Below are 27,818 nucleotides of genomic sequence, written 5' to 3'. Positions count from 1 at the left end.
CATCAGATTTTTAATTAATAGGCTGTTTTTATCACTGAGCTCTATTTTATCTGTAAATAAAAAAATAGTATTGTAAGTAGTGTTAATAACTTCCAAGTTTTAAGAGAAAGTAATGGCATTTGGCAACTTTGTGTTTTTCTGCAGAAGTGCATCATGAATTTGGTCTAAACTTTACCAAAGTCTCAAAGGTCAACACAATACACCTAAACTCTTACAGTGGCTACTCAAGGTTTGGCATGATTATGATGACACTCTTAAAATCCCTCATAATCAAGTACTCCTTCCTCTTTGATAATATAATAACGGTCTGTGACATCCGCCTGCCACATTCAATGAGGAAATGAGAGGTTGTGGAAGTCATCATGGGTGGCCGATTAATGATACTGTACACTTACCAAAGACTGACTGAAAGAAAAATAAAGGGCGCTGGCCAGCTGGGAACAACAGCAGGTTTTAGTTCAGACACATTCCACCTGTAAATATGAGAGCCCACTGAACTCCGCTCTGCTAAAGTTTTCTGTTATGTATCTTTGATTTGTGGATATGAACTATGATCCTTAATTCAATAAAAGAGTTTAGAGATATATTAGTCTGAACTATTTATAGCATTGCGTAATTTGAAAAATTCCAAGTAAAACTTAAATTATTTAAAATTCCTACAGTTAAACATGCTGACATTACAAACAGGACAACATTGATGTAAAATGCAAAAGGACCTCAGCGCCCTCCAGTGGCAGCCACTTAAAGTGTGTCTAAATTTACTGGACAAACTACTGAAAATCAATCAAACATTGTTGTTATTTGAAAAAAAAGAACTACAAAATAAATAACAGACAATAGTAGGGCAATAAACATTTTACTTTACAATTATTTTTGTACAGGACCATTTTTGCTGGAAAAAAATGTACAAAGCAGATCTTTAAATAGTCTAATGTTCATTCCAACTACTGGCAGGCAAGAAAAAAGCTCCTTGTCAAGAAAAAGCAACTTCTTACAAATAAGCATGAACAGGCATTCCTACCAAACTACAATACATGCTAGTAATTTAAAATCACAATAGCAGAGTCCAATTCAATATAAAGCAGATGTCAGTTCAGAGGAACGAGAAAAATTGAGAGAATTTAAACAAATAAATAAAAAAAGTGAGTTTTGAAATTCTGTACAAGGCGTCTTAGAATATCAGTGTACAAAATGTCACTTAAAAACCTTTGTAGCTTAAATTGCTGTTACAAATACACTTCTTGAAGCAAGTCTGCTATCTTTGAACACTAATGCACAAACATGGTCACTTCTGAGGTCTGGTGGATGTACAAACCGAAGAGTCAACTGTAGGAAAGGTTCTCAACTGCGTCAGTAATTAGTGTTTTTATAAAACACATTCAGTGAGATGCTCGAATTCATGTTTTTAAAATGCTACCGTTTCCTCTACACACAACCAAAGCCTGTTTCTTCATCCTCTTGGCACTCCACACACCAATTACATTAGTCAAGTCTCTAAAAAGGCAAAACACTATATTTCGCAAATGCCTTTCACCAGTAAATTCACATTTTATTTACCTCAGTGGCCATTATAGAAGAGTCACATTTACTATTGGAACCCAAAGGTTCTGCTTGTATCAATACTTAAATTTGAGACACTGGGCCTCAAGCAAGAACCTTTAACTGACACAGCCAAATAACCTATTACACTCGCAGTGTGAGGCTTTACTTTCATGTCAAAGTCTAAGTGAATGAATCAGTTATTTGGTTAATGATTTTGTTAAAATCTCATGAACAGCATTTGTGTTGATATAGGAAAGGGCACTAAACAGATCAAATCAGCAGTTCACAACAAGTCTATGCATGCGAGCTGGAAACCGAGTTACGTCAAATGTGCTTCACTGGAAAAACAAATAAAAATGTTCTTGCATGAGGCCCATTGTGCTTTAAACGCTCCGTGTTGTGGCTTTCTGGGTCAATTGCTACATACCACCCAGCGACTAACTGTGCCTTCCTTCTCATATCAAGCACCTTAAGACAATATACTGATGACAGTAATGCCCCAGGCATTGTAATGGCACTTTGAGAAATGCTACTTAATTAAAAACAATTCAATCTTTTTTTCTCCGCCAACAAATTGAACCCCACCCCCCCCTTATGACTCATTTTAAACTATGCAGCCCTTTCCTCCCAGCGTTCAAACTTTGGAGGTGATCTGTCTATTAATTAGGCATGAAACAAACATCTGAGCTCAAATTAAAAAAAAAATTGTGGTCGTGAAATCTGGATTTAAGGATTTAAGGATCTGATTGACTGTGGTTCGATGGTTCCACTCAACACACATTACTTATCAACATATACCAAAGTATGAATACTACACTTTAAAAGAAACTCTCTGCACTTTTCTGTTAACATTAGGTATGGTCATTAGAACCAGTGACACTGCACATAATATTCAGCTCACTTTTGTTTATAATCATTTGTGAGGATCCTTTTTTAATTTGGGATAAAAGCATCTGAAAGTTCTGAAAAAAAAAGCAAAAACCCTTCTGTGTTGCCAATTGTGCTAACAGCTTGAAAATGAGGTGGCCGACTGGCAATCGCTCTCATAATTTTGACATTGTTGCAGGCCTTTCTGGCAGGGCTCCATGGTCACAGCCACACCCACTCCACTCCGCCCTGATGTCATGTGTGTTACATCTGACCAGGTGTCCTCCTCTGGATTGTAACACTCAACACTGTCCTGGAAAGTGTTGCCATCGTAGCCTCCTGTGAACACAATATTTCCTTTTATTCTGTGATCTCATCTTAAATTTATCAAGTATAGAGACTTAAAGCTTATGATAATCTTCCTCACAGTAAAGAAACAAAGGTCAAACCTACTACTACTTGTTCATGTGGTAGAAAATTAAACAAAATTACTAATTTGTTTGACATGCTCATGTTTATCTTTACAGAAGCAAGTGTAGTTCACAAGTTCACCCCAGTACACAAGACTGGGGTGACTCCAACAAGCAAGAAGTGTGAGGGCCCAAATTACAAAATTTAATAAAAAGTTTTTAACAGCAAAGCTCAGCATTAGACAGATTTCATGCAGACTTATACTCACCCAATACATAGATGCGCCCCAGTAAGCCAGTGACTCCCAGAGCACTGCGCCTGTGCCTCATAGAGGCAGCAAAGCTCCACGTATCAGTTTCCACATCGTAGCGCTCTACTGTGTTCAGCTGGTTGGTACCATCATAGCCGCCCATCACAAAAATTTGATTCCCCAATGCACAGACACCTTTAGAAATGTGAGCAAACAACAGGAAACAGCATTTGAAATGTGTTAATAAATCCATGTTACTGTTCTGTTCTGGGTGCAACACATGTTCTGATACAAGCCCATCAAAACAGATTGAAAAGTCACATGCACCTTCAAGGTTCTATACTGAAATATAGCCGTTACTAGTATTTTATTGTGTTTCTAGTCTCTCCATTAACATATGTCTTCCCTTACCTGCTCCTGAGCGGACAGTGTTCATAGGGGCCATGGCCTTCCATTCATCTTCATCTGGGTTGTAGCACTCACAGGAGCTGAGTCGGTTGGCCCCGTCAAATCCCCCAACGGCATAAAGCAGTCTGTTTATGACCGCTACACCCACACCAATACGCTGCGTCAACATGGGGGCTACCAGCTGCCACCGGTCTTGTTCTGGATCATACCTACAGAAACAAATCAACAACAATTCTGTTTGTTTGTTTCCTCACTTTTCCTCAACCACCCAGCAGAATCAGTCAGTGATATATCAATGTAAACAGCTATCAGCTGTTTTTGTTGGAACGCACCATTAGGCTAAAACTACTAGGAAATGAGATGTGAAGCCCAGTTTCATGCATGTCATAGTCTATGCCTCTGCTACTCTAGATCTGTAAATGAAGGAATTAGGCCATACTGTACATGTTTAGCTGAGATGTCCCCAACAAATGAAGATAAACATACATCATCTTGTTCTACAACCACAGAATTACCTGTAGAGTGTGATCTGAACTGTTGTGGGACACTGAATCTATGCTCAATAGACCACAGCAACACACATGTGGTCTATTAACTGCAAAGTGGACTAATATTCTCATCATTTTTATGGGAATAAAAACATTAATATCTGTCATTATAATATATACATAGAAATCTGGCAGGTAAAGCACACTTGTCTGTCTGGGCTGGCTGCCTGTGCAGGAGGACAGGTGCTATGGCTTCAGTCTCAAATTATGTTATTATAGGCTCAGTGTTGTGGCCAGCACTAGAAATAACATCTATTTTTAGTTTTTAAAAAAACATCTCAATTAAAGGTTTTAACTTAAATGTTTCCTGGCTGATTTAAGCTTCCCTATTGAAGCTGTGTGTAAACTAAAAATAAATGATAGGAAGTGAAACAAAAGCATTGTTCCACAGCGGACGCCTGCATTTTAAATGTCCCCTGCTACTGTGTCCTAGTGAACCTGGTTAAGACAATTATTTTCATGAGAACATAAAAATGTCAGACAACCCAATAAACATTAACCAATTACCTTTCTACACCATTATGATGAATGCATCCATGTGATCCACCAACAGCATATATCATGCCATCGATGACACCAACTCCAATTCTGTTCCGAGGTACGCTCATCGGTGCACACGGCCGCCAGCAGTTGTTCATCGGATTGTAGCAGTCCAGAGCGTTTGAGTCCATGTTTCCATCAGGCGCGTTGTTTCTTCCACCAACCGCGTAGAAAAGTCCGCTGATCACGCAGGCTGCCAGGCCACTGCGAGGCACCTGGAGGTCAGCTAGCCTCAGCCAGGCTCCTGTGCAGGGATTATACGCCTCTAAGAAGCTAAGGGACTGGCGGAAATAACCTCCCGCAGTGTAAATGAGCTGCGGCACCTTGGGAGTTCGGCAAGGAATGGCTTTGGTGGGCTTGTGGAGGGTGAGGTCCTGGAAGATCTGGGACAAGTAGTCTTTACACTGAGGGTCCAAGTCTAGAGACTGGAGCTGGGCCTGCAGGAAATTTGGGGTTAGAGAATGACAGCGGACCGCCTGGAGCAGAGCCTGGACATACGGCCGCCGGTTCTCATGGTCGTAGCGCACCCAGGCCACACACGCGTGGAAGACTTCAGATTCACAGCGCACATTGAGCTCATCGCGGCTGATGAGATTAGCCAGCTGGCACTGAGACAAGTTGAAAAATTCCTCCTGGGTTGCTACCTGCACAAAGGAGGAGGAATAGAACATTTTAATGATCCAATACTCTGATTGTGAAGCTAAAGGGGCAGACAGCAAATGTTGCTGTTGCAAGAAAATGATCAGTCTAAGGATGATGTTTTTGTCTGACTGTGAATCAAATAACTCATCTATCATAAAATGAGGACCCACTATGGTTAAATCTAAACATTAGTACACAGGTTGCTCCATTCTACGAGTAGCACAACTTAAAAAATTCTGCCCAGACTGATCCAATTCTCTATTTCACAGAAGGAAGCAACCACTAAATGGATAACTTTCTGCTAAACAGCAAACTGTACACCTTACCCTCTGACTAGACCTTCACTCATAATGACAGGCAGGTAGTTTGATCTAATACATGCAACTCCAGTTATTTCAATACAAAGTTCATGAGGAAGTCCGTTGGCGTCATGGTTAAGGTACGGTACACATAACAGAACTGCAGTCTACCGCTGCTGTGTACCTTTGTATGCCAAATTGTTCCTCATCTTTCTGCCTACATTTTATGTCAGTTTCTACACTGTTGACTGATCCCTCACTGCCGACTACAACAAAAAGCACATTGGGTCTTGATCGATTACTATTATTATTATTATTATTATTATCATCTGATGATTAAGAAAGCAGTGAAGCCTTTGTTTGAAATACTGGGGTGCTAACCTGGCTGAAGTTCATGTAGATATATTCTCGGGCCTTCTGGTGGAGCTCCGTGCAGCCAATCTGCTCGGCGAAGTTAGCGATGCCTATTGCGTTGCTGGGGTCGAGCTGCTGGACCAGAAAATCACAGCAGGCCTTGACCACGCTGTCTATCTGATACATGACGGCGCCGTTCATCACGTGGATCACACACTTTTCTCCGACAGAGATGCTGGCAGTGTAAGCGAACTCGATGAGCCGTTGCATTACCTGAGGAGGTGAAAAAGGAAGTGTGTAAGGACAGATGTTTAATACAACAACGCTTTTCTCAACCACCCAACAAAACCTTAAAAAGGTCCCAACACATGCAAACTCCACATTTAGGGCATTTATATGACTCTCTGGTTTATGGTAACACACTCTGGGTGTGTTAGGAGTGAACTTCCCGCCTAACAATGATTTGTGATGTATTCCAATTACTGCCACTCACAGAACCATCTGTGGTCCTGCCCAATCAAACCAAATACCAAAACAGAGAGCTAAGCAGCTACTGCCATGTTGTAAAGTGCTGTGTGGGCTCAGGTCCTTTAAGGGTCACACTCTCCTGCCAGAATCATGAGGTCCAGTCACTGCGACCTGCCTGGTGTTGTTTTGGCGTTTAACGGGCTGTTAGCATGCCGCTAGCCATTAGCTTTAGCGAGACATCAGCAAGCTAGGTGCTGGAAAGTCATGCACTACTACAGTACACATGCGACAGACTCCTGAAACAGCGGTTTTCACCGAGGGGCTGGAAATACGCACTTTGAGACAGGAAGTGTGGACGACCTACAGGGCTTTTTGGAATGAAAAGCTACACACACAGTATTGAGATATTGAAGTCCAATATTCTTACTGCATGAAAGCAGTATAAACAGTCTCCTTTAATAGAGACTGACAATAAAGCTCACAAGATAAGGCGATACTCAGTGTTAGACCAAGAGTATTCTCCTCTTTGTTCACTGTTTCTCCCTTGTTGGTTCTTCAGGTGTCATTTCAAAGTGCTGGTGGTGACCGTGATGTAAGGCACTACATTTTCACAGTGCTTACGTTTACATTTCTTTTCACTCATTCTTTCCACTAGAGATCCAAAAAGCTGCTGAGCAAATGACTGAACTGTGAAGGTGCTATGTTCTATGTTAGATTCCTTCTCACAACCCATTATGCCATTCACATTCTGTCACACTTCCACAATAAATGTTATTTTTAATATCTCTACATTTCATGGCATTAGCTTTGTATTTAAAAGTGATATAATAATTATTGTGCCAGAACAAATGACAGATTCCAAGCAGACTCACCTTGGGGTGGATTCCCTCTATAGGCACCAACTCCATGCCACACTCCTTCAGGCCATTGGTGAACATGGCCCTGAAGACTGGAGACGATGATGCCAACACCACCTTGTGAGCCACGAAGTCCACCGCCTCCAGGTCTTTGTATCGTACGCGCAGTGTGACGTCGCACAGCTGGCGCTCCTGACGCAGCTCGTTCATTATAGCGAAGGCGGCTGCTGTGTGGCTCTCTAGAGTGTAGCTGAAGATGCGGTGGCCATTCTGCGTGGATGGAGTCACCAGCGCTTTGTATTCTGTCAGACACTGTGTCATTTCCTGCCCTTTCTCCTCCTCTTTAGCTTCTTTCTCAATAACAGTGGACCGTACTATGGAGCATTCCTGCACCACATGCAAGCATGGGTTAAACAAAAAAGCACAAAAAACCTGAACCGAAACTCGACAGATGTCGTCACGGAACCTTCTGGGCTCTCTTAGGTATGCCTGACTTTAGTATGTGTAGCAGAGTTCAACTCTGATGCATGGGGACATGAGGACTTTCGCGTTTCGATCAAAACTTTGCGGCATTCCTACAGATGTAAATGCAAGCTGCCAATTACGGCTAAGTGCAAGGTTACATGATGGATCTCCATTAACAAAAACGTCACGATTCCAGTCAATTATTCAATCTTGTAGTTTGACAACACCAATGTTTCTCCTTTCACTCTTGGAAATGCTGAGGGGAACGTGCCTGTCAATCCATTACAACATCTCTTTATTGTCTAGCGAATCATCTCATCCTTGTTTTGTTATAAAATGTATAGAAAATCCTCAAATATCTTTAATAAAGTAATTCACAAGATATTTCCAAAATAAAACTTATTTGAAGATGTTTGTAAATGCTCCCAAGATGCACCATTGTGGTGGCTTCGTCCTGCATGCCGAGTACTGTACAGGGCAAAAAACACAAACTTGAGCTTGAATTTTAAACCGGTCCTAGTCAGAGCTTCCCCCAGAGGGTCCAAGTCTGATATTGTAGGTGAGGCGGTAGAAGGGTTGTTGACTGTGAAGGGAAAATGAGGCTGAGTGCCAAGAGTGTAACTTTGATTTCTTGGAAAGAAGGCCTGGCTTTCAGTTGAAACGCCTTCCTCGAGTTTGTGCCGCTGAGGAATGTGTTTGCACCTCTGCTAACCAGGTCACGGTTTGCTCAGTTGACAACTGGGAGAAAAGACAGAGAGAAGAACAGTGAGTTTGTACATATACACAGTGTTGAAAGAATGTTTTCTATCCAGCTGACATGAACTTGTGACTGGTCCTGCATTATCACATCTAACATTCTATCATTTTTGGAGAATTTAGTTCATTGCCGTTTACTGCACAGCATGTAATATTAAAGATTACCCTATCTTACTGTCTGTGCTGGTCTTGTTCCTTCCTTACTTCCTTCCTTTTGAAAAGGGGACAGCAGTAACAAGGTAAAGCTACTTCGTTTTGGTATTTATAAAGTTGTTGGAATCAATTATAGTGTGACGCCCTTCATTCTTATAGTTACAGTATTTTTGTAGGTCACTGGGAGCAGGGCTTCCCTTTCCTCATCGTGAATGTACTATTATTTATAACAGCTTATCGTAACTTCCACATCTAAACCCCAGAGGAGTTGTAAAGTAAGTAAACAAAAAAAAAAACAAGATAAATCGATAAATATTAATGTTCATAGATATCAGTGTAAGACATGCAGCTGATACTGGAAATAGATTTGAATTTAGTTGGCCAGCATGACAGACAGTTTTCACTCTGTCTTGTGACCAATAAATTGACCAGTCAATGCAAAAGTCACAAAAAAGTGCAAGCATTCGCTGAATCTCACTAACAGATGCGTCACAAATGAGCAGAACAACAAAAAACAGCATGTTTAAGTCTAATACAACTAGTGTTTCGATTTTAGTCGATTTATTCTGGAGTAAAGTGCCTGAAGGGAAACTGCAAACTAAGCGGCTCTTTTTTTTTCCATCAGTCTAACTTCTTCTTTCCAAAACGTGAACCGACTGGAAAGAACAGTACAAAGTACAGTGTCTCTAATGAGGAAGAACCAGAGTTACTCAGCAACAAAGCTATTGTGAATGTTCATCGTTATATAAGTCCCCCATATGTTACGCAGGTAGCAATCATGACCTGAAACAAGAGGACAGGGTGAACGAGCAGAGGCCTGCTGGGTTAAAGCGTGCCCTTTGACCTTTAAACATGACGTACGCAAGATATTTATTATGTTGTGGAATTCCTATTCGTCGGCGCTGATGTGCCCGCTGTAATATGAAACACGCTGTATTTCAGGTTTACGGCTGTGCCTTCCTGCCGTCAGGTTTCTGGGTGAAACAGTTTCAGCGAGCAGTGTATTGCACAACTCGCTGCCTCCATGATTCTTAGCCAGCGCTTATCTGATATTAACAGAAAACCTGTTTTGGCTGTAGGACCGTGCAACGCCTCCTCTGAGAGCTGCTTCCAGTTTTATAAACAAATCAGTGCAGCACAGAGGCTAGGAGCCAGTTATCCCACATGAAAACATACATGTTGATGAATGTAACATTCAGAGTAAAAACAGAGTCTGACAACTGATGCATTGTTTTCAAATCAAATTCATTTGGACTGCTCATTGGTTCATTATTGGACATTATGAAAAAGTGATGTGACAACCAGGCATTGGAGACAGAGAAGCAGCAGCTCTTCCTCACAAATGATGAGCTCCAAACATGACTAATCATCAACGTATGTGCAGCCGTTGCTGTTGATCTGATCATTAATTACGCAGTATTAGGCTGTGGATGCAGTGATGAACCGGTTTAGCTCCAATGTGTGTAAAGTCTAAACATCAGCGTTGTCTACTGACTTGGGGGTGAAGCCGCTGCAATGTTTAAGTCCTGTTTAACGCGAGGACCGCTGGTGGGTCCGGCGCCACAGTTTGAGCACCGGTCGTCAGTCAGAAAAGATTTGATTTTAAAGTTGATCAAGAGTCGCGCGCATCGGGAGGCATGAAAGACCTCGTCAGCGTTTGAGAGCTACAACCGAGGAGAGCGAAACGAGCAGGCGCGTTTTGACATTTTGGCACGAGACCTTTAGTCGGTGACTCATGCCCGTTCACAGAACCAACAGCGGGACGGGGTGTCCCAAAACATGACCCAGAAGTGCGGCCGGTCCTTACGTAAAGCCGGGCTCCGTCCCCAGAACACAGAGCAGCGTAAGTTATCATTACGCTACGACGAAAATGTGGGCGAACACAGGTGAAGCGCAGTGGGTTTAAAACCAAGCGGTTTAAAAACAACGTGGACCAAACGTGACTAACGGAACCACACAAACACCAAGTTAACCTGTCGGAAATAGCGCTGACAGAAAAACAGGCTTCTAATAATAGACAGCGGTGTAGCGAGTGAGAGGCGCGCGACCACAACATGCTAACACGTCGGAGCCCAAACACGTTCAGCCAGCGCCTCTCCGTCAACGCGCCGCAACGCCGCTCGTAGTGATCGCTACTGGGTGTTTAAGTGTGCAATAACGGGAACTCACGCAGTCCAGGTCAAATCCTCCATCGCAGTCTGTCGAGCTGTGCGCCACATAGCAAGGAGGAGGGAAAGCTGTAACTCACCGTGACTAAGCATTGTACCCGCCGTCTCACGCCTTCACAATAAGAGTCGGCGCGCGCCGCCTCGGCAGAGAAGCCGCGGCAGCGAAAGCGGCCCAGAGGGAGGGGGCTCTTATTGTGAAGGAGCCCCACGAGCCGAGGGAAGAGAGAGGCCAGCTGTTGGCATGGTGCCAAAAACTGTAGCTTTAACCGATCAATACGCAGCAAACACTGCAAAAGTACACTTTACATCACTAAACAACGAACTTTAAACTAAAACCAGCACACTATGAACATTAAATCAGCTACTCCATAACTCTCACACGTGCAGTACTTGTAACAATGTTATAAATAAGTGATAATCTCACATTATACAACGCAACAAATAGTAACAAATAGCAAAAATTTGTAAAAACAACAACAACAACAACAACAACAACAACAACAACAACAACAACAACAACAACAACAACAACAACACAGCAATGTCATCAGAAAATTATTAAATCATTACATGTAGTAAATTCAGTATAATACATGTGACTCTATACGTCCTTGTATGTGCATCTCACCTTGCTCGTTGGACATTGTTCTCTCCATAAAATCCATGTTGGTAAACGTCTTAGACTGCAAAAAGCAGCTTAACAAATCTGCCTCAGGTGCTGACACACCAGTAAGTTTTTCTTTCTTGCACAATATGTAATTCAGGTCACTGTTCTATCTAACAGCCACAAGATGGCACTAAACATCCACTGTGGGGCTGCCGGGGCCAAGACCCACTTACTCAAACTGTTGTCAAAGACTTGCGTTGAATGAGCTCCTTCTAAGTTAAAACATCAAAAGTCAAATTAGATCATGGATAGAACACATTACGTTTTAAATCAGCATTAATTTAACATGCCCCAGCTGAGATATGGCTCTGCATGCACTCTCCTTGTACTGTAAGTATCTTGATGTGTCTCATTCTCCTATTTCTGATTTAACAAGTTACGGGCTAAAGCTCATTCCAATATAAACTCACACACAGGTGAAACATGTATTTTATCAGCTCGTCTGTCTGGAGCGAGTGAACTTTGTTTTGCATAGAGCAAAGAGCACAGGGTGTTAGTGCATCATCAGTTCCTTCTGAGAGGCGTGAAAAATTATTTCCACGAATAGATACAAAGCATATCTACAAGTTCTCAGTAGACTGCCCATAACGTTCAAATTTAGAGTTAGTGTGACTTCAAAATACTGTAATATATAATGTGTGCTTACTTTGAGCAATGGCCAGCCCCTTTTAAACAGGTTGCATTTTGTGCAATACATGCTCAATGAAGCTCATTCAATATTTCATGCTGAAGTGCGAGCAAATACCTTGGATGGTATAAAAGTGTTCCTTAGACCGTCCAAACAGCTCCCTGCTGAGGTCTGCAGTCTGCTTTCTCTATGGGAGCAGAGCCTGCTGTGTGAAGTATTTTTGTGTTTCAGCCGTGACAAGCGCAGACAGCAGGTCAGCGTCAGATGGACAACTGCACCCACAGGTGCAGAAAAAGAGGGAATGGAAGGATATGCACTTTGTGGTGCTTCTTTACACCCACAGAACCTGCAGAGGAACGCTGTATGTAGGCCAGGGCCAACGCCAAGCCATGTTCTTCCATTCACACGTCAGAGAGAGCAGAAAAAAACAAAACACAGATGCGTTTTTATGGATGTATAGCGCATATGTGTAAAAAATTAACCAAAACCTTAAAATTATTTAAGACTTTTTATTTTTTTATGAAAAGCAGAAAAAACATATAATTTACAATATCTGAAAGGTTCACTATGTGAATTACAGTACAAAAAAGCACACAGCCTCCAGAAACACTGCACCAACAAAACACTGGAATGAAAAATGTCAATCTGATTTTATAACAAAAACAATTTAGTACCTTGAAGTAGAAATTGTTTTGCTGCCATAACAAATAGTGAACGATGGATGGCGATGATTAACGACTTGTTAATTGTCTTGTCAAGCCATCAGCATATAACAGTGGAAGGAAAACGTTTAATCACGAATCATGATGACATTTTGTTGTTTGATGTTTTTCCTGCAGATGTCAGACTGACATTTCAAAAAACAATAGTTGGACATAAACTTTCCACTTTGTTTGAGAAAGGTTAACCATCTGTCATTTCAAAACACATGGTGGTTTGGCTTTGGCTCCCTCCCACAGCCATCATTCTTCACTAACCTAACTAACAGTTATGAGTCAGCGCCTCCTCGCTCGCTTGTGTTATCTTTCTGCTTCGCCGTAACTCTCCCTGCGCCAGGTGCACAGGTGTCGGGGTGCTCCGCATTGTGTTATCATGGAAAATCTAGCACAGCGGGGCCTTTAAAATACCGCATCTTCAGATTACCCGCTGCGAGTAGCAGAAATAAACAACAAAAAATAAGCAGAAAGGCCAAAGGTCAACTTTGCTCAGTCGCTATTACCCCAGAAAGTTAAAGGTAATGGTTTCATTAGCTCTTTTCAGTCATGAGAGTTTTTGGCTTCCTCACAAACAAAACCACGGATAAAAATTCCAAGGTTTTTCTTCTCCCCGCAGTTAAAATTTTCAGTGCAAATTAGTTGAGCAGGGTTGTTTTGAATGGCTTCCTCACAGTCTCGTGTTCAACGGTGGAATGTGGTTCGATTTTTAATAGTGCCTGGATGCGGTCATAGTAATATAATGAGTTGCATAGTTATACAGTATGCATCTTTGCCAAGGTAAGAAACGTGTCCCAACATGAATCGTTCACAACCTGGTTTGGTTGTGTTCCAAATAAAATATGAGCTACATGTCCTCTGTTCAGTGGGAAACCCATTAACATATTCTCCCAGCCAGTCCTTCTCCTTATGATTTGAAGAGTTTGGGGTAAAGGGCTTTAATTGGAGAGGGAGTGGTGATAACGTTCCCAGAAGAAATAGTTGTCTCCAATCCTCCATCCAACTTCTGAGACGCCACCTCAGTCTTGCTGAAACTGCACTCCAAGAATGGCATCCCGATCTTCTTCACCTGGCCGTCTCTGGTCATCAGACACGGCCGACAGATCAGCCTCAGGATGGCCCTCCTCATGTCCTTGCTGGTGAGCGTGTAGATGATCGGGTTGAGGAGGGAGTTGACCATGGCCACCCCCAGGAAATAATCGGCCTTGTAGAGCAAGGGGCAGCCGCGAGTGGGGTAGAAGAAATCCAGAAGGAGGAGAAGGAAGAGCGGCAGCCAACAGGCAATGAAGACACCCAGCACGATGGTGACGGTCTTGAGGAGGGCGATGTACTTCTGCGACTTCCTCGCCAAGCCTTTTCGCATGCTGCCCGAGAGGCCCAGCCGCTGCCGCTGCGTGTTGGTGCGGACGATGCGGAAAACCCGCGCGTACAGCACCACGATGGCCAGGAGCACCGCACTGAACACGGATATGCAGCACAGGATGTAGCTCTTGGCGTAAAGCGGCAGCACCGTCGAACACTGGCTCAGTCTGTGGATGCAGTTCCACCCCAAAATTGGTAGGACCCCCAAAAACCCCGACAGGGCCCAGCTTGCACCAATCAGTGCTAACATCCGCCCCCGCTTGGCTCCGTGGTACGGCCTCATAGTCACCATAGTAACATGGCGTTCGATTGCAATAGCCAGCAGGCTAATGATGGAGGCAGCCAGAGTGATGAAGACCCCCCCCTCCCTCAGGAACCACTTCAGTGGTGTCAGTTTCAAAGTATTAGGTCCCGACAGGATGATGTTGGCCATGTAGGTAATTCCAGCCAGCAGGTCGGACAGAGTCAGGTTGCCCAGCAGGTAGTACATGGGCAGGTGGAAATTTTTGTTCCTCCAAATGGCTATGAGCACAACGGCGTTCTCCAGGACAATGAGGAGACACACCACCAGGAACACAATGCTCTCGGGCTGGAGGCCCTCGCGGTAGCGGTCTTTCTGCAGCTTTCCTGTGTAGTTGTAATGCTCCACAATGACAGAATTGTCTTGATACTCCCAGAAGAACTGTAAGTATCCATGGGAGGAAGGAGCAGGGGAGGTGGGCAGCAAGGGCGAAGAGGAGGGGGTCCCCGCCTGGAACAGGCTGGAGGCTTCCATGCTGTACGCTGGTTTGCTTTGACTCTGCCTCCCGTCAATGGCTATAAAGTCATCTTTGCCGACATGCTTTTGGCGGCAGGAGATGTGAACAATTCATCCGAGCACAAAAGGGATACAGAAAAGCCTTAGCTTTCGTGGCAAATGCAGGAATTAGATGAAGCCGATTGAACGGAATCCACCAGAACCCCCGGCTTTGCTACGTCTGACCAGAAGACGGTGCTGTTTGTCCAGGTTCGATGCTCCACGCGCTCGCTGCAGTGGGACATGAGGAAAAGAGTTAAACATGAGGCGAAAAATGCAGCAGAGCCACAGAGTTACAACTCTGACCTTCAAAGGCGCGTCAAAGATGCATCTAAGCACAAACTGAGCTTTTAAATGTTTAGATTAAGTCGCATTGCTCCATCTTTTAAGACGTGCATCCCCATAAATGCAGTGAGTCAAACCTCAAGTACAGTGTAGGCTAAAGACCACTGAAACTGAAAACGTCTGCCCTGCACAGACATAGAGGGTAAAGTTTATTGATGCATAAACTGAATAGAGGACGTCTTGTGACATTTGACTGTGACAGGGCAGAACGAGATACTTGAGTCCAAAGAAACAAAGGGATCAATTTAATGTCAAACAAATACTTTTTCTTTCAGGAGGTCTTTAAAAAAGAAGCATCATTTGAGACAACGCAGCCTCACATCTACAGTGTCTGTGTTTAAGGCCCCGAAAAATGTTAAGGATGCAACTCCAGAGTTTAGGCTAAGATACTTTTAATCTGCTGTGTTGCGTAAAGGGACGTTATTCTTTCCCAATATTGTGAGTCCCATTAAGAAACTAACATTTTACAAACCTTTGTTAACATTTAACAACTCACTCAGAGAATGAAAGTATGAGTAGAAGTGGAAAATGGTGTTTAAATCAGACAGACATATGTAATGTTTAAAATATCTAAAGGTTAGAATTTCACAAGGTTCATAGGTTTTCTCCGTGTATTGTTTTAACCTCCAAGTCTTACTGTACATTTAAACAGAAATCACTACAATAAACTGCTCGAAATTAACACTAAACTCCAAAGATCTTAAAAGAAACTCAACAAACACAACTGTCCCATGTAAACTTTACCTAAAGTTCAACTGTGAAAAACCTGTAAATAACTACCAGTAATAAGATTACATCTTGCGTCAGGCATAAAAATCACAGAGAAATTACCCAGAAATTGTTGCGCCGCTCTTATCCTGCTCTTCATCTGCTTCTCAGTGGAGAGAATCCAAACACCAGCGGCCAGAGAGCGAGTCAGAGTCAAACTGACGAGGCAGAGGGAGTACAGCCAGCGCTCAGCTCAAACATGCAACCGCTGAAGGGGGCCGGTCTTAAATCAAACTCTCTCTCCCCCTCACGTTCCCATTCTCCCCGTCTGTCTTCGTTCGTCATATGTCTGACACGACAGGGAGACTCGCTGTCTTTAAGCTTTTAAACTCGACGGATGAGGACGAGCTGCGCTGATCACACGCGTGATCGATGCCTCACACATGTCCTCATCAGCTCTCATCATGCAAACTGTCTGTAGGCACTCAGCACGTGGGGTCTAGATGGATTCACCCGCATAAACAGAACTTATCAAACACAATGACACATTAGCCTCCATCCATGTGCAACGAGCAGAATGGTAGTTATAAAAAGTCGGCGCACGTTGCTACCGTCAACAGCTCACAAACACGTACACGATCAGCTTGAGTCTTGACATATCAATCATATAATTTTTTTAAAAGTTTGGCGTACAACCTTGAAAAATAAACACCACTCAATTGAAGCAGACACACAGAAAAGACTTTTGTTTTGTTTTTTTACTGGAAGAACCAGTTTCAGAAAGAAAGGGCTCAACAACAATTCCTCCGACTTCCTGGACCAGTGAATTGCTGATAATGAGCCTTTGTGTTTCTCGACCTCCTTGGAATTTAGACCTCCTGCTCCCATGAATCTTTTCTGCAGCGGCGAATTGAATACGGTTTGTAGCGTGTGGCGGCGATGGCATCGCCGTTCCCACAGCCCGTCGGTGCAGCGTGCTTTGACACGCTTCAGCAGCTCACCTGCACGAGGAGCCCTACGCAGACCCTGCAGGGCTGCAGGTTTCAATTGGTTGACGACGAAGGGACACGGAGCTTCCAATACATGCTTCAATAAACGCTGAAATGGTTTGTTCTGCATTTGAGTGCAACCGTCAGGCATGCGTGAACGTGTGAAGTGCCACCTGACAGCAGCCATTTTGCGTTCGCGCTAATAGTTTATTCAAACTTGGGTTCTTTCTTGTGGCAGTTGGACATCCTGCTTTCTTCTGGCAGCGTCTCCGATATGTTACACCACAACGTCTGTCTGTTCCAACAGAGGCTTCCTTCCTTCAGCTAAACCGGTTTGTTGTGAGATTACCTGGATTTAATGAAGGATCCTCTGGCTGCTTTTTCTTTTCTTTGGCGCTCGACCGCCGTCGTTATTTATCAAACACTGCTGTTTGCATTTGACTGGGTCAGGTGCCTGTTACGGCGCTTTTGTTTTTGCAGCAAAGGGCCTGGTTCTGTCAGTTGTGTGTGAATGTTGACACACTGACACACATCAGTTGTTCAGCAGATCAAACAGAATGAATATCTGAGCCAAGTCACATAAAGTGTCTGTTTGGGACTCGTCACCTCACTTTGTATTGAAATTCATTTTTGGTTAAACTAAAAACATGAACTACTGCTCTCACAAACCTTGACTCCGGCCAATTTGTTTGTGTGCGTGTGTGTGTGTGTGTGTGTGTGTGTGTGTGTGTGTGTGTGTGTGTGCCACACCTGCATGCATCTGTATGTTTCTCTGTCACTCTTTGCTTCCTTCGCTACAGTAAACGTTACAGGATTCTTCCTATTGGGAGATCATTTAAGCGTGACATCCAGTCGGTTTGAATGAGGAGGCCTCACATCAAAGCCTGGGACTGAGTGAGGGGTCGGAGCGTGAGTGGTCTAGCAGACAGGCAGCAGTAGCCTTGCACAGGAAGGAAGCTGTTCTCTTTTATCTCATCTTTTGGATAATTTAAGCGCCTGTCTTGTCTCCCTGCTTCCTCTTTACTCTTTCTTCTTCTTCTTTCTTGAGATCCATTTCCTGATATTATTTTTTCATTCGTACCTCCCAAGTGACTCACTGTCTTCACATATGTTCATCTTCTGTATGTTCCACTCTTTGTCCATTGGCGCTAGGGATACTTCCCTTAAACATTTCCCCTCCTCATGCTTTCGCCACACGCTCCGTTGTGATGTTCACGCCTCCTGTTGACCTTGATGGGATTAATTACGCCAAAGACCGGACCTGTTTGAGGCGTGTGACGAGTTTATTTTTGGCCAACCTCAGCCACCCCTGTGATGTTATGATGACTTGGTGGCTACAGTACACATTTCATCTGTACTGTTATTATTTTTATGCCTTTGGTGTGTGGCAGTGTGCGTGCAGAAACAAGGCTGGTACATCAGAGCCATCGTCAGCCTGAGACTCTAACAGCACCGTGCTGTTTATTTCACCGTTTGAAGGCAAGTTCAAGCGATGCACACAAGTTGCAGCTGATTTTGTGGTTGCATCCTTAACTTTTCTCTCAAGGCTTGAGGTAGTGATTACATCAGAGGCAGACGTACAGTATGAGGCAATGGTGTTGGCCTGCTCTGTTCTCCCCTGCCCTCTTCTTCATCACCTAAACACTTCAGCCTGGGGTCTCTGTGAGGCTATCACGCCGCCGCCGTCCTGCAGTCTATCACCACTTAGTCCTCAGCTCTAATCCACTGATAAGTCCCCCAAATCACAGGCCAGACCGGCTCTGTGGCGATAAGAAAACATTCCTCACCGCTAGCATCTGTGTCTTTAGTTTCTCACTCTTTCTGCCTTTTCCACCAAACACAAGGCGCTCGTCCCTTCAACTGCACCCACTGTTCTTCACATTTCCATGCAGTGCCTCTGGAGCGTGATGTTTGCTTTCCAGTGTGCAGCCGCTCAGCGAGCTCTAACGGCGGAGCTGCGTGACTAGAGACAGTGGAGCCCACTCATCAAGGAAGCCGTTTGTCTGAACTCTCCGGCCGGCTCGCCTCGGTTCGGGGGCCGTTCCAGTCCGACTGTTGCCCCGCGCTTCCAGCGTGGCTTCAAAGGAGACGGATGAGTCGAGGGAAGAGTTGAGAAGAAAAGTCCAGTGAGCAGTGGAGGGTTGAGGCAAAGGATTGCTGGCAATGAGATGCTCTTCCTATGAAGTTGATGTAGGAGGAAAGAAGGAATGAGTCATCGCAATTAAATGTCATTCTCACAGGAAATGGCACCTTATTGCTCCAATGATAGCGATGGGGGCAGATGACACCTCTGGAGGAACGCGGGGCGGTTCAGGTCACCGAGCACCCGTCGCGGAGCCAGCCTGTTTCTTTTGGCTGAGCCGAGTCCCGGTGCCGAGCGTGGCTGCAGTCTGGATGTGTTCACTCCAACGCTGGCAGACAAGCCGGGGTCCTAATGAGATCCAGACTGAGAATGTTACTGTTTGTTTAGTGTGCGATACTGATACCCCTCCTGGCTCCACTGGGCTGGAGCCATCCAACTCAACCCTCAACATGCCTTCATTCCTCTGATGCCTCAACTTTAATCTAACACCGATTCATTATGTTTGTGTCTGTGTGAACAAAATTGAGTCCAGTTATCTGGATATAAATATATAGTGTATATGTAATATATGATTTCCACTTTTTTATAATTACATCCTACTGACACACTTTTACAAACACACATAAACTGTATGCGAGTGGAAAGACATGACTCCTGCGCCTATAGATCCCTGTGGACACATGACGGTAATCAGAGAAGATGGGCGGATGAAGACGTTTGGGCCGCACGGCAGCCGCAGGGATCCCCGCGGGACGCTCAGTCAGGGAGGCTGATGCTCGGCGAGCCCGGCTCAGTTTCTTTTTGGCTTCTCGAAATTCCATCTTGAACTCTCTTCACGGAGAAGAAAGAGGAGAGAGGAGGGGAAGGCACAAGCCAGTAAGAATGTAAATGAATGCCAGATCTTCAAGCTTTGCCCCCTTTTTGTTTTTTTGTTTGCATTCTGGAATAATTTGTTAAAAACGTGCTGCTAAGGCTGATAAGGTGAAAATGAGGAGGACACGTTGAGACATAAAGCTTTTTTCTACTTTATATTTGCTCTTTGTTAACTTTCTCATTTTCCACTTTTGACCTGTACTCTTTCTCTGGTTTTGTTTCCATGCAGAAGGTGTTTTATTATGCGCAGTGGGCAGAATACCAGCCCAGTCAACCAGATGCTAAGGTTAGCGTGACTGGAAGTGATTTAAAACGAAGTCTGGCTCCTTTTTTTTGTTCCTCGCTGTGTTTATACTCGATTCTCATACCAGTCAAAACATGCTGACCTCGGCCGAACAATTAGCCCCTCACGTCTCCTTCGAACCGAACCCAAATGATGCTGATGGCATTGATGATTCAAAGACTTTTTCCTGTTGGCGCTTTAGTCGATTCGATTTGGTCAGAAGCGTAAAAAAGCTAATTTGAACCAGGTTGTTCTGCTGCCAAATTAAATAGATGACAGACTTTAAAAGAAATGGTTGGACACTTCAAATAAAGTCAAATAAAGAGGATCCATACCACAGCAAATAATGGCGTTAAAAGCAGATGGTTATTAGTTTAATTGCAGCGATGTGAGCAGATTAGATGTATCAAAGAAAAACACAATGAGCGGAGAACTAAACCAAACTAATTATATGTGACCAGACTCAACCTGTTTTGCCAAAAATGTGCTTGTGGCAAATCGATCAGGTGATTGGACACACGGAGAGAGTTCAGTATATAATTGTCCAAGAGTGAGTTAATAATAAGTTGCCTCTAACAATAAAGACTATTGTTGTTTTAAATAAATAGCCTAGTTATTATCATCGCAAGCCTGCAGCTAATGAATGAATAATAATAGCATACAATAAATTTAGTTCAAGGCAGATGAAATTGTTTTGACCTTTGTGTGGTCAACCACTCAAAATAGTAACACTACTCTACCTCCAGGATGAATATGGTTTGTCTTTCCACATTTAAGAATTTTTGATTTAAGAATGATGAAACTCATGGTAATCAAGTCACGTCAAGGTTTAAGGAATCCGGCCTTACTGTAAATGCACAGAGCATAGCCAAGCTTTTACTGTCAGGAAGAGAAATCCTGCTTCAGGGGATTCGACAAGGCCCAAAAAGTTCTACAATGCTGGAGAAATATACACGTACTAACATCTGAAACTACGAAGGCTCCTGGATGTTCTTTGCGTCTTGATTTAATGAAATGATATGTAAGCAAATGTGATTTTAGATGCGTGTTAAATGATAAAAAAATGACTTAAAAGGGAAAAAGCGTGAAGCGAAAGCATGTTGCTGGGTTTGTGAAACTATTTGATTGTTGCTCTACTCATGTAACCACACGTGTTCCTGTTTAGCACGGCCCGCGTTGAATTAAAGACATTCGCAAACAACAGCTAATTTCGCAGCATAGCTGCGTCACATCCAGCAGGATTCAGCAACAAGCTGAACATGTGTCCTCGATCGGAGCCGTTATTGGCGCTGTCTCTGAAGTGTTGTGGAATTCTTCTGGCTGCTCTCCCGTCAAAGGAGACTTGTACAAGGGAACGAAATCAAAGCCACAGCATGATTGTGGCGTCTCACCTGAAGGACACTATCTGTGGGATCTTTATGCTGCTGCTCTGCTAATGCCTGAGATGACAACAGAGATAAACAGTCATGGAACGATGCCCGTTACCTGCTAGTCTTTCCCTGCTGATGTGACAGCCTCGGCCGCGTTGCATGCAAAGCTTTGTAGACGGGCCTCAGAGAGCTCTTTCAGCGAGCCCATTAGTGGGAGTCGGCGCTCTGATGTCACCCGGGCTCTGCAACCAATTACGTGCGGTTCAGAGAAACTCGGACTCAGAAACTTCGAGTCTTGCTGCGTTTCTGAGCCTGCACTTTGTTTGGGTCCCACAGCCCCAGCGCCCGGGCCCACCTGCCTCCCACGCGAGAGCCGCTCCTTCCACTGCCAGCAGTTAGACGTCGGGTCGCAAGCGGAGCGGCAGCTGGGTCTCGTTTCGCTGTGCTGCAGGTTTCTGTGCACCGACTGCACGGACACGGAGCAGCTGGCCTCCTCAGCTGATCTATCTGTGTCAGGGGTACGAGACAAGTGAGGGAAACTTCAATCTTATTTGAAAGGCTACAAGAGGTGAACTTTGGGGTTTTCCGTGCTGCACCTACATAGACTGATTGCAGCAGCACAATAATAAAATCAGCCACATGTATAGGCATGTACGCTCATGCATTCGCGAGTGGGGGGGGGATTCTTCCTTGTTTGACTCTTCATTTTTCAGACAACCCCGTTTTTTTACCCTCATGCTTCAGGAGATCAACATAAACCCAGCCGACAGCGAACGAGGAAAGCAGGAGTCTCCAGAGTCACAGAGTTTCCAGTCAAATTGAAGATTTGCATTTTGAGACTTGACTTCTGGTTTAAACAGTTGCACAGTTACATTTTTTTCCCAAATCATACAGTTGATGGGGATCAGTAACATGAACATGCTGTCAGTCTGCCAAATCACCGCAACAGAAGCAGAAGGGTTTCAAATCAAACATGGGTTCTGGGACTGACCCATTTTAACTAAACATCCCTGGCTCCGAGGGTTTAAACGTTCAAACCCACAAACCTTTTGTCAGGTCCACTAGAAGCTTCCCTCAAACTCACCGAACTTTTACTAGTAAAAATGCCAAAGTTTTCAAAGATGAGTTACAGGGGAATGTAATTACAATGACGCACAAGACTAGAAATGTTCCATTTTCTGTAAAAGTATTTTAATCAACAATGTTTTGATGTAGCCTCAGTGGCACGTGACAGAGAAGCAACCCTATCCCAGATGGCTTTGTAGGAATGTTGAGGGAGATAATGGGAATAGTGAACGTCGGGTCCAACCGCGCGCTTGTATGTCAGCGCCGTGGCTCTGCAGAGGTCAAGAGGTCACGCGGAGCTTCGGCTTCTTGTCTCATTGCACTGTTTTGTTTAGGGACTTTTCAGGAAGGCATTTTAGTTTTCCCACTGACTGATAGACCTCATTGTTTATGGAAGCACAATTATTCGAGTGACTGGGCAGCACACTGGTGCTGGAATGAGTCCCTGTGGACCCGTCTGAGGGCCACCCCATAACGGCCCGTGTCTTCGGTAGCTGCTATAAACCGTTTTACTATTGGCTCACACTGTAGACGCTGTGTTGACTTTCTGCTTGGGTTTTTTTTTCCACTGGTTATTGCTGGTATTTTTTTAACACGTTAAAAATACCTTTAATATTTTGGCGGAGGAGCTGGAAACGGAGCCAACGCAATGAGTTTCACAAGCTTCCTGACGTGCCTCTGACATTCCCACTGGGAATTGTCGGCTCGGACCTTTCCCCTTGGCCCCTCGATACCAGGGGCGGCGCGGAACAAGAAGAAAGGCCAGGAAAATAAAAGGAGGTCAGCGTGAAGACGGGAGGAAGCGAAAGAACAGAGAAAAACAAACATGATCAAATGCTCATTAAATGTCACTCGCACGTTATTTGTCTTTCACCTCAAATATGAAACACTAATGAGAAGTGCTTCTCGCTGTTAATAACCAGTAATGCCATTGACTGAGAAGTGTGAGAGAAGTTACACTTGTTTATTCAAGTCTGTTAGAGTGTTTCCTCTGCATCTGGGTCATCCGGCGTCTGGATCCTCATCCCTTTAAAGTCTGCTGCTGCACATTTGTGTTATTTGTGAGAGGAAACCATAAAACCGCTGCAGCACTGAGCGGCCTCATTAATAAAACTCAGAGGCTGTGACACTTGTGGCTTTTTTCTCTAGCGCTGCGTGAGTTGCTCACATTGATCGAGGAGAACGTGCACCTCCAGCCTTGGTTCGGTGTCAGCGGCTTCACTGTGCAGCCACCGGCCGACGGAGAGATCATGGCAGAGGCCTACGGCGGGAGGATGGGAATGTGGTGCCGGGGGGGGGGGGCTCTGTTCACGTCAGGAGTGGAGGAGGGGGTTGTTTGTTTACGGTGCCGTCTTGGGTTCTCAGCCTCGCCTCCCTTCTCCCCCTTTCTCCTCCCACACCTCCGCTCCCACAGTTTCCTCCAGCTTCCTTCACCATTTGGATCGTCTTCTTTCTCCCCTCACTGTAGTCGATTCTCGAAACCCGTAGGGGCCCATTTGACTCAGTCGCCTGGTGCACGCCCATGCCAACATCAACACACATCAGCGGTGTTTTCGGTGTCCCAATATGGTTCGAACTTGGCGTGTTTTCAGCGTCTGATCCTTTTTCTTTCTCACAGTGGAAGCGGAGAGTGCCCGAACGCGCCTGCTTCCCGGTGGTTTGTCCAGGTGTGCTGGGAACTGCACACCGGATCCAGACTTTCCCCTCCACACCCGTCACTTGTTATTCTCCACACATCTTCCTCCATCTGAGCGTTTGATTATTGGGTCTCTGTGACAGCGGGACGTTTCCACGCTGCCTGTGCCTGGTTGTTTGCTCACACTAGCCTGTGCTCAGTAACTGACACCCCCCCGGTCCACGATCTCCTTTCTGGTCTTCTGTCGATGTCTTTTGCAGACATAGACGACATAGATTTAAATGGCTGCGCTCAGCAATGTCAGATGCTGGAAAATTGAATAGATTTAAAAATAGAAATTTATGGACCCAAAAATGAACAAGAATCCATTCAGAATGCTCTGGGTCCCATCGGGAAATGACATAGTTCAATGACACATAAAAGGAAATACTGTAATAATGGAATCATTTTGTCGTCTTGAATGAAGTGAGGGAAAATTGCTTTCCCATGAATACGTCTCGGTCCAGTCGAGAGCACAGTTGTGTTGAGTTTGCTGAAAGCCGAACACAGGCGTCGGCCACCGCGTCCTCGGCTGTGGTCCAAACTGCGGCTCATCCAGGGCAGCTGGCAGCGCTGAGCCCGGTTCTGGACAACGCTCGTAGTCTGTCTGTGTTAATACTCAATACTTCAATAACACCCTCAGCTTTGTCTTTTTTCATTCAAATCTGCTGATATTGAAAGCGAAAGTTACAGTACACTGTGTTTGCCAAAAAACCTACAGGCTCAGAAAAGACATCACGACTGAATTTTCTTTCTGTGCTTGTTTTCCTCTCACCTTTCCTGCAGACTCCTTGCGTGCAGGTGTGATTCTCAGCGCTCTGCGCGTTGCAGTGGGCGAGCGTTCGTGTTTCTACAGGAGACGTTTTTGGGGGATTTATAGGTTTACTGATAGCTTCCTCACAAGCATGTGCATTTGCATGTACTGTACAGTAGTACGTTTAGACACGTTTGCCCGCTCTCGCTTTGCTGTGAAACGCTGCCCCAGGCTGGTCTCAGGCAGGTGGAGTCACAAAACCAAGGCCTTCTCAGGAAACAAGATCAGCTGCGCTCACATTTTATCTAATTTCCTCACCGGCTCCCCACCACCCACCCACTGTTTCCAGCCCCGTCCTCCAAGTCTCGGGTCGCGGCTCCACAGCTCTTGTTTTGATACGTAACCACTTGTTTCCCTCTGTGACCCTCTGCCCTGGCTCTTCAGGGCCACATTAACATGGGTTTAGGGCAATTCAACCAGAATGCGTGAAGAGTTAGCACGTTGCTGCTCTCCAGCCAAATGTGTAATGGAGCTAATAGCAGCTGCTTGAGCCGGATCCTGTAACTCATTCACATGTTCCATTAGGAGCTGCGCTTGTGAGCCGCTGGCCGAGTGACTGGCTCCAGATGTTCTCGGTGGAAACGGCCTCACAGGACACAACACAGGAGATGATGAGATGTGTTTTCTGTCACAGGAGTGGGGTGAGAACGATCCCCGGCGAATTTAAACCCTAAAAGGAGGAGTTTCATCTACCAGCTCTAGGCCCGCGGGCCACGTTGGATCAGCCAGAACCCATGACGTGTCCAAACGATGACACCTCAGTGACCTGGTAGGAAACGCACTGTTCTATCGATGGTGCCAACTGTGAATATTCCCATTGTTTGTGTAGTAACTCCGTCCTCTGATTAGTAACATGGAAAGTGCTGTTCCTGCTGGTGAAATGTGTCCATAACAGACAGCTGTGTTCTCAAGGGACACTTGTTATCACGGCGGCTCTCTGTAGACTCTCCACGGAGACTCAAACGTTAAAAGCGTGACTGAGGATTCCTCGCTGGGATTTGAGCAGTGAGCCATTTCAAGTCAACAGGAAGCTGCAGCACGATTCAAGTGATCCTCACCTGCATGATTGGAAACGCAGGATAAAGCAGAAACATGGTGCCTTTCCATTCGTTTTTTCCTGTTCTTGTTAGTTTAATTCACTTTTTCTTGCCTGTGCAGTATTATCGGTTTACTGTGATCCACTGCTGCGTGTTCAGACCTGTTTTAAAAGTAGGAATTGCAGACGTAGGCGTTTAGAGTTTGTTTTTGTTATTTGCCCTATGTTAAACCTAATTATTAGGTTTGACAAATTAGGTAATTAAGTTAATATTAACTTATTTCGAGCCATAACCACAAGGTTAATTTCTGTTGAAGCTGCGATGTTGAACATGAGCTGTTACAGTGTTTCTGCATTTGAATCCTCCACAATCAAACGCAGAAAATCAAGGCCTAACTGTACTTTTCGGGGTTTCTCGTATGTCAGGCAACGTGGCTTTTTACGAGCCCATCTCCTCATCTGTGCTTCGTTAACACTGGTTGTGTTCTGCTGTGGTATTGGTTTTGTGGCTCTGATCTCTGGAGCTAACTGCCGCTTAAGCAGTCAACTCGGCCGTAAATCTTAAATTTCTTGCAGATCTCGAACGCGGAGGAGACTTTGCCACATCATAGTTAAGTAGTAGGTAATTTAGAAGAACTGGCGTCTGGGGAGCTTTTTAATGATGCAGTAATTGGGGTCGCTTATGAGCTTAATGACGCTAATGTGGTTCGCAGCTGCTTGCTCGCAGTGAAGCAAATCCAGTGTAATGAAGCGAATGCATGCGTGTAAACAAGGGCCGACACGAAGGAGGAACGAGGCGATGATCAACACCTCGCAGCAGCTCCCATCTGCTCAGACAGTCGCGAGCGTGAATTCAGCATCGGCTAAAACGCCGTAGGTGCATATCTGGAGCGAGGGGCAAGAAGCAGCAACCGAGAGCAAGGCCTCACTGACACAGAGCAGACTGGCGACGGCCTCATTCCTTACTTTAACTCCCTCACACTCCCCTCCCTGAAGGGAGGGAGAGCATTTGGTGGACGGAGTGGAACTGCTCATTAACGCCTGACTGTGAGTGACGGTCAATGAGAGGATCCCCAGTTTACATAAAAAGCACTCTAAGTAATCCACATCGGTCTCGTGCCACTTTAATGACAGGGAGTTGACACCAACTACAGGCCGGCGGACGGAGAAGTGCCCTCGGTCCTTAGGTGATGTCACATCCTTGACTCTAATAAACACTTTGGAGGGCGAGAGAGCGAGATACACATTCTCCGCATTCCCGAGTCGAGGCTGTGTCACGGCTTGGTTGACTTTCTCACCACTGATTCTTATCATTAGCAATCTAAGGGGCTTTTCCTTGAAAGCTCAGTAAATCATGCTTAAATACCAGACCCTTGACCGCTGAATTCAAGTTAAACTGAAGGGAAAGCAGCAGAGACGGTTTCATCCAGTCTCACCTTTTTTTTTTTATCGTGATCAGAAAGATTCAGGCTTTTTATTACAGCGCGCAGAGGTCCAGTAGAGTGGAAATGACCCCACCTGTGTAGAGTAACAGCTCTTAGCCGCGGTTACAGATCGCGCTGTTAAATGGGAATTTCCGTGGAAGGAGCAACACATTTCCATGGAAATGCAACAAACAGTGGACGCTCTAACACACATTTTTGCTGACCAGGACTGAACGTGTGGCACAAAAGCACTGGGACC

General features: G+C 44.8%; 2 protein-coding genes across 3 annotated transcripts; both read right to left on the bottom strand.

Moving 5' to 3' along the window:
• Positions 1-840: 840 nt before the first annotated feature.
• On the bottom strand, positions 841-11,447 carry keap1b (kelch-like ECH-associated protein 1b). Of its 2 annotated transcripts, none has more exons than XM_029153041.3 (7): positions 11,357-11,447; positions 7,202-8,389; positions 5,889-6,134; positions 4,534-5,210; positions 3,482-3,687; positions 3,089-3,265; positions 841-2,748 (listed from the first exon to the last, which is right to left on the bottom strand). In XM_029153041.3, the coding sequence occupies exons 2-7, from the start codon at positions 7,505-7,507 to the stop codon at positions 2,546-2,548; spliced, it is 1,815 nt and encodes a 604-aa protein (XP_029008874.1). In that variant the 5' UTR covers positions 7,508-8,389; positions 11,357-11,447; the 3' UTR covers positions 841-2,545. The 2 variants fall into 2 exon arrangements, with proteins under 2 accessions (XP_029008874.1, XP_029008865.1); XM_029153032.3 differs by lacking the exon at positions 11,357-11,447 and adding an exon at positions 10,730-10,933.
• Positions 11,448-12,517: 1,070 nt separating this feature from the next.
• Positions 12,518-16,285, bottom strand: s1pr5b (sphingosine-1-phosphate receptor 5b). The gene is made up of 2 exons (XM_029161438.3): positions 16,071-16,285; positions 12,518-15,125 (listed from the first exon to the last, which is right to left on the bottom strand). Exon 2 carries the CDS (start codon positions 14,871-14,873, stop codon positions 13,644-13,646), a length of 1,230 nt encoding a protein of 409 aa, XP_029017271.1. The 5' UTR covers positions 14,874-15,125; positions 16,071-16,285; the 3' UTR covers positions 12,518-13,643.
• Positions 16,286-27,818: the final 11,533 nt, after the last annotated feature.

Source organism: Betta splendens, chromosome 1 (genome assembly GCF_900634795.4).
Source record: "Betta splendens chromosome 1, fBetSpl5.4, whole genome shotgun sequence".
Lineage (NCBI taxonomy): Eukaryota > Metazoa > Chordata > Actinopteri > Anabantiformes > Osphronemidae > Betta > Betta splendens.
The sequence above is the reverse complement of the archived record's forward strand: the minus strand, read 5'-3'. Positions and strand labels throughout refer to the sequence as shown.